Source organism: Periplaneta americana, chromosome 15 (genome assembly GCF_040183065.1).
Source record: "Periplaneta americana isolate PAMFEO1 chromosome 15, P.americana_PAMFEO1_priV1, whole genome shotgun sequence".
NCBI lineage: Eukaryota > Metazoa > Arthropoda > Insecta > Blattodea > Blattidae > Periplaneta > Periplaneta americana.
In genome coordinates this window covers 50,774,219-50,788,354 of record NC_091131.1, presented here as the reverse complement: position 1 = coordinate 50,788,354, position 14,136 = coordinate 50,774,219, and the positions used below count along the sequence as shown (strand labels likewise).

General features: G+C 31.3%; 1 protein-coding gene across 1 annotated transcript in view; it reads left to right on the top strand.

The window, feature by feature from the left end:
* The window catches only part of LOC138714909 (LMBR1 domain-containing protein 2 homolog), a 37,648-nt gene extending 25,591 nt beyond the window's left edge, over positions 1-12,057 (top strand). Inside the window, exon 11 of the mRNA XM_069847184.1 lies at positions 49-12,057. Within this exon, the coding sequence (XP_069703285.1) occupies positions 49-392 (344 nt within the window). The 3' untranslated portion in view covers positions 393-12,057. The remainder of the gene's footprint in view (positions 1-48) is intronic.
* Positions 12,058-14,136: the final 2,079 nt, after the last annotated feature.

Sequence of the window (14,136 nt, the reverse complement as noted above, 5' to 3'; positions counted from 1 at the left end):
TCCACTCTTTTGTAAAATGAGATATAATAAGATGCCACTGTGCTGCAGTGCGTCCTCTTCACCGTGATGATTCAACAGAATCTGCTCGAGCTGTCCTGCTGCGTGATGTTGAGCCAATGGACTACTATGTAGGAGGCAGCACAGTTTCGACTAACACGGCATCTACTAATGGCAGTGATCACTTCTATGCTCCAAGCAGTGGGAGTGATCGTTACTACCCCCATGTGGATGCGCCAGCGGGAACAGGAGAGGGCCTTGGCCGTGGGCATGGCCCCACACTGTATCAGGGGGACACTTTCATTCCAGACACTGCGGGTGGTGTGTTCGGCGGTATGCCTATATCTAGGGACAGGGTTGGCCCTCCACCTCGGGGATTGTTTGATGATGTGTGAGCCTCGTTATTTGTTTGTGATAAGCTTTAATTAATATTTGTGTTGTTCTATTTATTCAGTTTTTCATAAACTGTGCAGCTTAATTTTGTCACATAACAATATTGTGCTCCTTTTTATGTTAATGTTCAGGATCTGTAATAGTGTAAGTCTTGTTTGTCAAGACAGTATCAGCATGTATCAATACCTCACAGACCTAAAGATATTGACTGAGGCACATTGGTTCATCACCACTGAGACTATTTGCTGCTATATCCTCTAACAGTTTGTTTCGATATCGAGTCGAGTGAAGAGGTTTCATTATGAAAATTTATAGTTGGAAAATACTGCACATCATTTACTAAATGGCTAGTGTGTCAGCTTTTCACACTGAAGAGTTAGGTTCAGATCATGTAAGTTCAGTAGGAATTTGTTATGATAATAAAACATTTTGGGTGGGTTTTTCTATGCTGTCATTCCACCATTTCTCCATTAATCATCACTGTGGTGCAATGTAGCTTCATCTTCATGTTGTGCATCACAGGCAGTGTGTAACAGAGGAAAGTGATTTACACCTACGACATGTTACTCCTAGAAAGAGAGATTTGAACCAGCATGACTAAGTACCTGCTAGAAAGGCAGAAAGGGAGAGTAAGGAAGGAAAGAAAAAAAGAAACTCTTATTCGCATGTATTTGTAAGTTTATTGCTCACTATTTTCTGGACAGTTTAAGGCACATATTTTTTATGATAAATTGTTAATCATGCAATGTTTATAGCCATCTAGCTATTGCGATCTTTAAATTCATTTGTTATTAGTATCTGTGAAAGATAATTAGAGTTTGATACAGTATCTACTTAAAATGGATACACGAAACCTATTAGATTCCAACATGACAGATGGAATGATCTTCTTACTTTATCATGTATGTTAACAGAAGAAGATGGATGGTATGAACATTGTATGTGTTGTGTTGAGACTCACCTCTAGGTCAATTGGACCAAGTCTATGGTTGTCTCTCATGAATAAGTAATTGTATTCTTCATTCTTGTATACACTCTTTCAACACTTATATAATCACTGATTAACTGTTAAGTTATTTAAGTTAGTAAATAACAACTTCACTGTGTTAACATTTTAAATAATGATGTTATTGTATCTTATTGACTAGTTTCGATGTTCTTTTCATCATCTGCTGAATCCTAGTGAGTTCCCATGCTATCTTCTTGTTTCCTGAATAACATCATTATTTAAAATGTTAACACAGTAAAGTCGTTATTTATTAATATGAATAACAGTTAATCAGTAATTTTACTCTTACACTTGTACATCAAATGCTTGGATACACAACAATGTGATTTAGCTAAGCTTTTGCATATTAGGCATGCTAATAAATAAAAATATATTAGAACTGAAATAGATTTAAAATCTGCCCCAACACTGTTTTTTCCCTTAAAAATTCCACTTCTGCTTACTAAGAATTGAATGTGAGCTGTTAGTACAGATTGTTGGCGTACTAAGATTGATTTTCGTGAGTTTTTCATTTCATTGTTATAATAGGTTTGTTCTTACGAGATTATCATGAATAAATCTGCATGCACTCATAGTAATGATTCGATGGAGTAAATGGCCAGACAATAAAACTTAAAGATTGACTCTTTGGTAATGGAATTTGATCAACATGTACATTTCCATAAATGAAAGTTACAAAATATTTAGTGAAATGAGTTGTATAGATAAGATTTATGAGTTCTTGTTCTGGTTGAAAATAAAAGGTTGAAGGTGAACAGTTTAATGAGACTGCTTGTGAGTATAACATAGTAATAACAAATAAAATAAATGGAATAATAAAATGTATAATGTATTTACACTAATAGTGAATAATTTATTTCAGATCATTGATTTTTTAATATGACACAGACATTCTTATATTTGCATGTGTGATCCGTGAAGTTAGGACTGTATGAGATATGAAAGTTTCGAAACCACTTTGAATTGGATCATACTGTCAGTAGAAGGGGTTTAGAATATTAGGTTAGTTCATTGTAATCTAGGAAGTTCTGGAGATAAAAGTAGTGGTAAACTGCCATTCATGATCAGTAGCTGTTATGTATAACTGATACATAATTTTAGAAGACAAAATAAATTGCATGGAGTTGTAACCAAACAATATATAAAAGTGTAGACTTCGAATTTAATGTTGAGTAAAACATTGAATTATTTCAGAATTCAGTAGTTGTGCCACCTTCTGTAGCACTCAATAATTGAAGCATATGTGGATTGTGAAATCTGTTAGAATACTTGTTTCTTAGTCCTCTGTCCATTTTAATCACCTTAATTTGATGGTATATTACGTAAGATGGACGAATTTTTAGAGTGAGGAACATCGTGTATAAGAAAGATACTGTTAGTCAACTCCATATTGTTATGTGACACAGTTAAATACAAACCTTTTTATTTTTATACTATGATTGATTTCACTTGCTTGGTACAGAAAAGATATAATCGAGTATTAATTGAAACTTTATGAGAACTTTTGTGGATGTGTTTTACATACACTTCGAACATTTTGTGTAATATTTTAGTTGCAGATTGTTTAATTTCGGAAGAATGGGATAGCTCTATTGAACACAAATGAATTTCTTAGTGATTACTATCATAGTGGACAACGGTTATGACTTCAAATATTGAGGCTTTTGTGTTTCATTTTATTTTTCTTCTTTCTTTCTTGCAGTCACCAATTCATTTAAAAGGCTATTGAACTTTGTGGTTTTGAATATAATTTCCAACAATACCACAATATTATAATACAAATACTAAAATTCAGATCATTGCTCCACATACCATAAATGTTTTTCAGGTGTTGAAAAATATTTTCTTGTAACTAAGCATAAAGAATTTGGAATTTTCCGTTATATTCGTATTCATTTTGTGTATAATCTCAAAAACAGTGACACAAGGAGCATATATATATATATATATATATATATATATGCATGTTTTAATCAAATTAAAAGTGAGTAATTTTACTTCAATCTGAAATGTTTCATAATTCTGATTTTTGCTAAAATAGACACAGGAAATGATCCTCAGTTAATGTCTAAAGAAAAAATATCTATTGGTCTAGGCCAGTGGTACTCATTACGTGGCCTGCAAGCTGGATGCAGCTCTCAGAGACATTTATTGCTGCTCTTGAACTAATATTATTATTATTATTATTATTATTATTATTATTATCATTATTTTCCAGATAATTATTTATTTCTGTAATAATGCGCAACTGGAGAAAACTTTGGTTTCTCTCTATCATTACTGCCAGTGAAGGTGTTCAACGATTAGTAATTTTTTTATTTAAAAAAAGATAGTATCACGTCCCATGTGCTTATTAAGTATGTCCTGATATAATGGGTTATAAACGTTTTTGTGTTAATAGATATTACAATAACGTGAATTCAAATTTTGGTAACAGATAGGTACCAAAACATTCTTAATCAAGACTAGAAAAAATGAAAAAGTTAATGTCCGTAATGTCTGAACAGAAAATAATGTATTCTACTGTACATGAAAACGAATTGACAACAAAGCATCATACCGCATAGCAGAAATTAAGCCATTTACAGATGAAAAGATTATTAAGATGTGCCTTCCAGCTGTATGTGACACTATTCTGTAAATTCCGGAATTTAAAACAGGTTACAGGTGAAATAAAACAACAATCAACCTGCTCGTATTGATAAGTATGATTTTTTAGAAGATTAGCAGAGTCCGCTCTTCAACTTCAAAATATCAGTATATGTAATAATGTTAGTTATGTTAGTTTATAATAATAATAATAATAATAATATAATAGGACAAATAATTTAATAATTAAACATAGTTAAACTTCAATATTGCGAAATGCATTGTTGCTCTCGGAAAATTACTATTTCTCACTTTTGGCTCTCTTCTAGTTTCTAGTATCACTGGTCTAGGCCAAAATCTCTGAACCAATAATGTCTTTGTGTATGTGCTATGTATCATAACTTTATTATCTTAATGTCAAAACGTCTAAGGCAAAAGTCTTAACTTCCACTGTTACTCATATCTAAAGAATTTCATGAGTAAATTATTGACGTCTTTGCGAGATTTACTACATGGTTGTACAGATTATTAGTTACTTTCCATCAATTTATTAATTATAAGAGTATTACTGGTTTTTAAAATTTTCAGTTATTGGTCTCCATCATGTGCACCTGTTCACTCTGCAGCTTCATTCGATAACTTATCACTCACAAGTAGGTTTGTATTTCATTACATTGTCTGTACTCGTACTTAAGTACTTATTGACCATTGTTTCCACTTGACTTAAATTTGACACACATGATTTTTCTTTTTATTGGATTACATATTCCCATATGATCAGTAAAATGTTGTGTAATTAGAAATTTATTATCCCTTTGGTCCTTGTTAAATATATTTTAGGAATTTTCAAATTGCGGCATGGTGCTTGATAATCATTCATTGAAATTTGCAATGCCAACTTTCTACACTGTTACTTTTACAAATCCATTGGTAACAGAGTCATACACATTCCACACATGTAGTGGGCCAGTAAAGCTCTTCTTCTTCTTCTTCTTCTTCTTCTTCTTCTTCTTCTTCTTCTTCTTGGTGCCTCTCTCACGTCTCTTGGTAGAGCAACAGACAGTGGCCTGAGGTTAGATGAAGGCGAGATTTTGCATTTGTCATAACTTCCAGAATGACTTTGGGGTCCGCTTAATCTCCCATAAAATTGAGTACCAGGATCCTGAGAATAAGATGGCTCGAGCATGTTGTTGACCATATTAGGTCAAGAAAGCAAAGCAGTTCCACTTCCTATCTTCCATGCATCTCGGTGGCATGTACACTAACATCTTTACTATAGTAAATATTCAATTATAAATCATACTTTAAGACACATTTCTTTATTCAATTTTATTTGTATCAAAATAGGTGGCTGATTGTTCGCAACTCTGATGGCTGGTTTCACCAAGCTTCAATAAATCAATCCAAATGGAACATTAACTAGTGAACATTAAAATATTTAAAAATTCACTAAAATGCAAGCTCTTCACCAACCAGATTTTCTTAACATTTAATGAACAGTAAGTAATGCTTCATCACGGATAAATAAGTGTGTTCAATTAATTTTTCATAACTATATCACAATATTTTTATGAAACCACAGCCTACTATATTGCAAATCGTGTACCTACTACCGTAAAGTGGGGTGACTTTGAACAGTAATTTAGCGCCTTTCTAAATTAAATGCTGTACCCAATTGCGAAAAAACTGAACTAATTTATTGACAACTTAAACAGTTTTTTTGCAATTGGGTACCGCATTTAATTTAGAAAGGTGCTAAATTACTGTTCAAAGTCACCTCAGCGTTCAAAGTCATCCCACTTTACGGTATATCATTCGCATGCAGACCAACAATAAGCAACATGGTTACAAAATATAGAAAATGGAGTAATGAGCATTATTATTATTATTATTATTATTATTATTATTATTATTATTATTATTATTATTATCGCCATAATAAATAGCTGTTGTAATTATTGCATTCCTTTGGTCACCTCATTTCAGGGAGGATGACATATATATAATAACTGCGATTTATGTACACTTAGATAATATTCTTGAAACCTATTATCCAGAATGGAAAAAATTAAAAAGACTTATGAATACTGTACTGTGAAGTAAAGTTGCAGAGCTGAAAGAAAGTAGAAACTTGATACCTAATATGCTGTGTTAAATAACTATTTTGAAGGTAGACATTCGATGTGTGCGTAAATTTAATTCTAGTAAATGGAAGCTAATATACCAATTAAGTTTTGTTATGTTTGAATGTACATTGTGTATTTACTAATATTTCTTAAGTATATAGTTATAATAAACACTTTCATGTGTTAAAATAAAAACTAAGTTGTATATTACGTAGTTGACTAGTTTCAGCTTTGTCTCAGCTGTTCTCATGATATTCTAATCTATTATCAGTTTCTTCTAACATTTTTAGTACCACGATCTTCATGACACAGTATCTTTCGTGAAATTTTGTGCCATTCAAATTTTTAAAATCGTTTCTTAAATGGTTAACATTATTTCCATCTGGCTCTTGATTTTCTAGCAGTTCCAGATGTAACAATTTTGCATCGAAATGTTCCGCCATTTTGTATTGCAACTAGTGAACCATTACAAATTTAAATAGTAAAATTTCTATCACTAATCTAATGATAGCTTTACTGGTTCGTTAGGGCTGAAGATGCTTTGTAAGCAATAAAAATTATTTAATGAACCAATAATTAAATTAATAAAGCATTAAAAACATAGTCAAACTTGGTGAAACTGGCTATGAATCTTTTTGATAGGTACCAAATTATAAGTAGGTAAAATTTACAGTAATCTGGATTTTACACATTTACATACTAGCTACAGTCATCACATAGAAAATACCATAAACTTTGAAGACATTACAAAAAACAATTACTTTTGGCCATTATTTCAGGCATTTTCATGCTGTATGTATCACATCCACAGATGTTTGTTGAACTGATAATGCTCTTGTTGGGTGCAGTGAACAAATTAATTACTCGTTGGATGAGGAATCTAATCAGAAAGAAAAAGTGGTTTAATGGATTATGGATGTTAACTTTCGATAACTATTAAACCTAACATATTGTTACCATCAGCAGAGAGTATTCTTTTGGCTGTTAGATATGATAAGATATTTTCACTACATGCTCTGAATTTTGTTTAAGCAAAATGAGCATTACAATCAGTTCTCTTACCACATTATGGGCTTTCATCACAAATCAGTTCATTCTTGACAAACATTCTATTGATCATACTATTCATATTCGTAAGTTTTGCATCAGTTAAGATTGCACATGAGCATGTCTAATTATGTAGTATTTGTAACATTTTTGGTACAGACCCAGAAACAAAATTTGGGCCACCTGAATTTTCCATGTTCTAGTTATAACATACTCTGTAAGCACTGAGCATGTGCAGTATGTTACAATTGGAACTGGAAAATTCAGGTGGTCCAAATTTTTTTCTGGGTCTATACTTCATATTGTCTTTAGAGTAACAGCTATTCTTGTAATTCATATTTAATGGCCAAGAAGATACGTCACAAAATATTAAGAAATTATTAAAAACTTTCAGTATTAGTTGGTAGATTGTTATGACTTTCTTGCACAGAACTGTTATTTATCATACTGGTACTTGCCATATGCAAAACAAGTAACTCAGAGATATACTGAAATGAAGGCACGATCATTTTCATGTTCGTCTATTAGAATATGCTTATTACTCTGTAAAAATATCCATACCACAATAAATAAGATAGTGAAGCCCTGATTGAAGGTGTAACCTACAGTAATTTAGGGATATGTTTGCATGCAATGAAATCTGATGTACAGTATGTGAACTCTGAATAACATCTTATGTGATTAGTGGAAGGAAGGACATATATGATTACCAACTAACACTAAATGCTACAGAAAATAATTTTCGTTTAGTGATATAATTAAGATAAACACAGTTCTGGCTGTGTGCTTATATGCTGTTATTATATTTGTGTTTTGTATTACAATGTAAGTACGTATATATATATATATATATATATATATATATATATATATATATAATGTATTACTGTATTTCAATGTAAATAATATATGAAGACTTAAGCAAAAGCTTAGAAGTTGAACATATTTAAAGACTTCATTTTAAAGATTTAGAAGTTGATGTTTGTTAAACACTAGACATGAAAGTAATATATTATGTAGTTGTATAGTGTTAAATATGACCACTGTGTGTCATTAATTTATTTATTATATTAATGAACTGTTTGCATAATAGGTAAGTTTGTAGTACTGGGTATTATACTACAGTGGGAGTGACTTATACAGCGAATGAATTTTGTCATACAATTTTTGTGAATGCTTTCAGTGAAGCATGAGAACACAGCCTACGAAGCAATCAATGCACCAGTTATATCTGCTTTTAGCTGACGCCATCATTAATGTACAAACTCTTATTAGGATATGAAATTAGCACGTTTCATCATGATGTTTAGGTTTTGTGCCATGTAACTATGTAGCTAATATTGAATACTTGCCAAAACTTCTGAAAATGGAAGCAAATGACACAAAAATAGCAAACAGTCCAAAGTGGGGACTCTTATCATATATCCTTTGTGTGGCTTTGCTGCTACGTAATTTTAGTATTCATTTCAAAATGTCTTTATTCCATTTATACTTTGCTTTGCATCATTAGTTTAGCTTGCTTTTATAATTTAGATGATTTTAAACTTATTTCATTCATAGCTTGTGAGCTCGCATCTGCTTCTGCAATTTCTGGACACATAAATAGTTGTAATAGTAAATCATGAACATGTTTAAACACATTACTGATTTTTAGTCAATAAAATACTAACAAAAATGAGAATTGCTGTATACACACTATAAATACAAATTTAATTATAATTTAATAGCATTGTGATTATGTTATGTCATTAGTAATAATAATGTATTTCACTTCAGAGACTATATTAAAACTATTTTGGTCGTTTTATTTTTTAAATTACATAGAAATGCTGGTTAAGATAAATGTGTGTGACACACACACACATCCACTCTTTTTCTTTTTCTAAAGTAAATTATATTAAGAAATTTAATTTAAATTTTAAAAATTCCATACAATTAGTATTTAGTGGTATGTTACTTTATATACGTGTTTATATTCATTTCTCAGTTTCTGTTGCATGTTTGCAGCATTGTTGGTACTGTTGTTTCTTCAAGTAGCTTTCGATGATGAACTTCTAAGTATCAACCTTCTAGAAATATTTCTGGAAGTAAATTTCAACTCTAAGTAGTTTCACATAGAAATATTTGATTAAGGTATTTTCTTTTATTGAAAACTTAGTCCAATTTACAAGAGTTTTAGTTTCTGAGTACATATTGTACTACAAAAGATCCTTATTTTTCACGACTTAGCATTTCAGTTTTATTTAATTAACCATGTTTGTCATTATGTAAAATGGAAACTGTTCCTTGCGTGTCTGATCTTGGGACTATTAAGTTATCATCAGTGATATGCAAAATATGAAGTTTCATATTTTAAAGCATTCCTGCTAGCAGTAATGAAACATTTTCACGATTCACGATGATTAGAATGCAATTAAAGCCAAAAAAAATTTCACATGTCATAATATTTTGGTAAAATTTTCATATTTATTAAAAGTCTTCTTATTTTCCCTTATTTCACACGATTTCTCTCCCCCCTCTCCATTAACATTTCTATAACTGCCACTGAACTGGGCTTTCCAGACATTATAAGGAGACAATAATGTTTTGCAGGAGAGACTTGAAAAACACGGGCCACTCAGTGCAACAACATTCCATGATTCCCAAGTGCAAGTGAAATCTCCAAATTCCCCTTAAAGTCATTGAACTTAGCATCAATGAATTCGAGTGGTTCCTATCCCATCTTTCAATCTTATCACTGCTGTTATGTCTTCTTATATACGTATAAGATAATGTTTTGAATGGGTTTCAACCATTAATTTTGTTGGCTACTTAATTTCTCCTTCTTTTGCAACTACCTGTGTTTTTCAACCTAAAAAACAATATTAACTGACAGAAATTATAAAACAATTACTTGTGCTCTGTTTTTAAACAGTATTGGAGTACAACCAATGTATGGACTTTTTTTTTTTCCTTATTGTAAAAACATTGAACTACTGGTACCTAGTTCTTGCATTCAAGTAAGGATTTAATGATGTTAAAAAACTGTTTATGCAGATTTATTGCATTTTATTTGATGGCATATTAAATATAAACAACTAATAATGTCTGAAGGCTTATTTTGTAAATAATGGTGTAAATCTACTCCGAATGGTTTAGGAACGAAGATATTTTAGCATTGAAATATTATTTTATTTCACATTTTCATATTTTGTCAAAATAAATAACATATAACATACTTTGCCAACATTTTCTTTAAGTTGTCCTTCTTTCTAGTCATTATCTTAAAGAAAACCTTTCTTCTTGCACTGAATGGCTTGGAACACATAGGGCCAAATATTTAGTCACTACCACTTATAAATGAGAATTCCTTAAGTAACTGTTTACATTCATTTCCAATTCATAAATCCCACTTATTCAGAAATGAGTGGAAACTTATTCAAATAAGGAAGCTTGCCAGCATCTTTTAAGTTTTGCATTGTAGTCAGCTAATACTATAAACAGTGGATGATGATAATGATTTTGCTGGATTTAGTTTTTTTCTGCACATGAGAAATTCCTTGATAAGGCTACAAAAGTACATTATCTATTAACATACATCCTATAACGGCAGTATTGGGAACAGTATGATTGATGTGTTCATTATTAAAGGAATTAATATTGTGCTTCTGAACATGATTTTGTATAAAACGCCTAATTATAGAATCATTAGCCTAACCAACTCCCAATATATCTGTTGTGTGTGTAGAATTTTATACATGTAGATACATTTTCTCCTATACAGCTCTAGTATATTGTGTGTTAGTGAATTTACATTCAGTTTTGAGATGTAACAGATTCATGAGTTTAAAAATGTTAGCGTAGTCATTGTTATGTAAGTGTCATTTTTTGTTTCAGCTGTAAATTTTATTTTTGATTTAACTAGGTGTTAACATTCCGTTTTAAATAGCTGAAATATTTATACATTAGTTCTCATAGAATTAAGTAAAGCATGAAATATTGGTATTAAAGTAACTGTTGTCTCCTTCGTTAGCAACTGCTCGTTACTGTATAATTGATATTATGGTAAGAGTCCTTTTGAAAGTGGCAATTGAATGTACTAGTGAGAGAATCTTAACATACCAATAATATATACAATTGTTTTATATAATGATGCATAAACTTTCAAGTGTGGTACTTTGTTTTATAGCTCAACTTTATTTTTTATAATTATAAAATGGTTATGGAGATATTTATATTTTATATATTATGGTTAATTACACCTTTTTAGTACAGTTTCTTGTACTTTATCGAGTAAAGACAAGAGTCAGGATTTTATAATTGAGCACAGTATTTATATTTGCATCCATATTTTTCATTCGTATCTCTTATGAAGGATGATTGTCAACTAGAATGTCACCAAATTTATTTGTTAGTACTATATAAAATTATGGAAAGAAACATATAAGCATAAATTCATTATTACTAAAGTTTTCTGTAACTGCGCTTGTCTAAATGCATGTCTTTCTGACTTCGTAATTATATTACTTTCTTGGTTTTCGTTACCAATTCATGTACCTTTAGCAACAAAAATATACTGTACTTGACTGTATGCAGTAGATTTCTTTTCTTCCTACAGTTAAGATCTAGTTCGTATTTCAAAAACATAATGCCATTCTACGTGCAGAATGTTTTAAAGGTGGATCAGATCTTGTTCTTACCTATCAGAAAGTGAAACTAATATAAAATTGCTCAGGAATGCAGATCAGATAAGTAAATGAAGTTCCATTATCTTTGTAACTCTCTGCATCATACCAGTAATATTCTTGTTTTATTTTTAACGAGACTTCATTTAATGAGAAATTGTATAAAATGGGAAAGTATGTTTTATTTTAATTTTGACTTGTTGATAATTGTGAATAAAATTTGTATTCCATATGTTTTAGTAAGTTTTCTATGTTCGGATATTGGTTTCAAATGTTTTTATACTTTCTTCTTATATATAGACACTAGGGTGGTTCACATTACATAGTGCAATAATGCCTATAACATTTATGCGACCCTTCCATTACATATGAGTAAGGAGTGAACTGCATATATAAAAAAAATTGCACGTTCATATTTTTTTGATGTACTACTGCTTTTGTTGACAAGCCTTGTGAATTGGATTTACAATACGTGGACTAATTGCTAGAGAAACATTATTGTTACAACTCATAACAGCACTAGTGCTAAGGACATAAAGGCCAGCACACACCAGATGCTATACTATAAAGATATATAACTAACATTAATGCAGTATATGATAAGTTATCCTGCACACTGAAAGGAAAGTATAACCCGCTATAAGCTGTAAAACTCTGCTATATAGTGCGTATTAGACTTCTGGCTATTTTTATAAAACATAGTGAAGATTGATGCAAGCACAAAATGAGAATGCTGCAACGAAATGTCGAGAACAAAGGTCTGGGAAACACAGAAGCGTCATCTTCGCATTGCTTTCAAGATGGAAAATTTAATAGATGAGCTAAAACGTAGGAGTATCATTAATCTGATGGATGGATCCTCAACAAAGTGCACTGACTATGTAACATATTACCATTTTTTATTCATGTTGTATAAACACATGAAATGGAAGCACAATGTTTAATGAATAGCATACCAGTATATGTATTTTTATGTTACGATTGTTTGTCATTTTTAAGATAAAATTGCATTAATACTCGTATATTTTGTTAAATAAGTTGGTATAATTTCTGGTCCAAATAAATGAAGGTATCTGTGAGGTTCAGAACTGTCTTCGGACAATTGCTGCTACTACCAATTCTACAATTTGGGACATCTGGCTGACATCTACGGCTGACCACTAGGATCCAGAATACAAAGCAGAGGTTAACTTAAAAATAAAATACAATATGATTTGTAGATAGAATACAAAACAATGATACATTTAAAAATAAAGTACAATTTGATTTCGGAGAAACATGAGATGAAAGTACAATGAAGAATAATGAAATGAAGTAAATAATGTTACTTAGTGTTATACGAGTGATTATGTAAAATGGATAATGAATCTCTCAATGTCCTCATTAGAAAATTTAAGAGAAAGGCGAATGGTTTTGGTTAACTTAAATGAAGTTCCCCCAGCGCCAAAAAGAAGTCCTTTCACTTTCCATGTATTAATATTCATTTCGTATCTCTCACTGAAGTGAGGAATACATGGAATGTAAATAGACTTCTTTTCATCTTGGCTTGTTTATCATCCTCAAAACGGACAGTGGGGTCAAGAATGAGGCTTCTTTGATTCTGGCGATCGATTGCTATAATGTCTGCTCTTCTGGTTGACCTATTCTCAGCTAAGCAGTGCACTTCTTCGTTAACCTCCCACTTCGCCTTCCAAAGAGTGGTTGTGATGGAAGATTGATGCATGTGCAAAATGAGAATGCTACAACGAAATGTCGAGGACAAAGGTCTGGGAAACACAGAAGCATCATCTTCACATTGCTTTCAAGATGGAAAATTTATTAGATGAGATAAAACGTAGGAGTATCATTAATCTGATGGCTGGATCCTCCACAACAGAGTGCACAGACTACTTATGTAACATATTGTAAAGGACAGTGTTTGGAAAAATAATTTTTCAGCAGTTAAAATACGAATGAAATTTACCTTAAACAGCAAATATTTCTTTAATAGATATTACCTTTTGTAGTTAGTGTTTTCATTCAGTACGTCCTCTTGAATGAGCTGTAAGACCTCTTGAAACTGCGTTTTTGTTAAACGAAAATATTGTTGAAACTTTTCCTCATCATTTTCTAGATCGTGATATAAATTATGAAATTCTCCGAGTTTTTTCCTATTACTAATTTCATGAATGCAGTTCTGCTTTTATTGCAAAGCCATGTAAACAATAACAATCCCTCAGGATCCATCCTCGTAGAAAATGTCGCTGATGAAGCATTATTATAGCAACTAGTGTGTGCATGTTCATATCTTATAGCCAGCTATAATATCGCA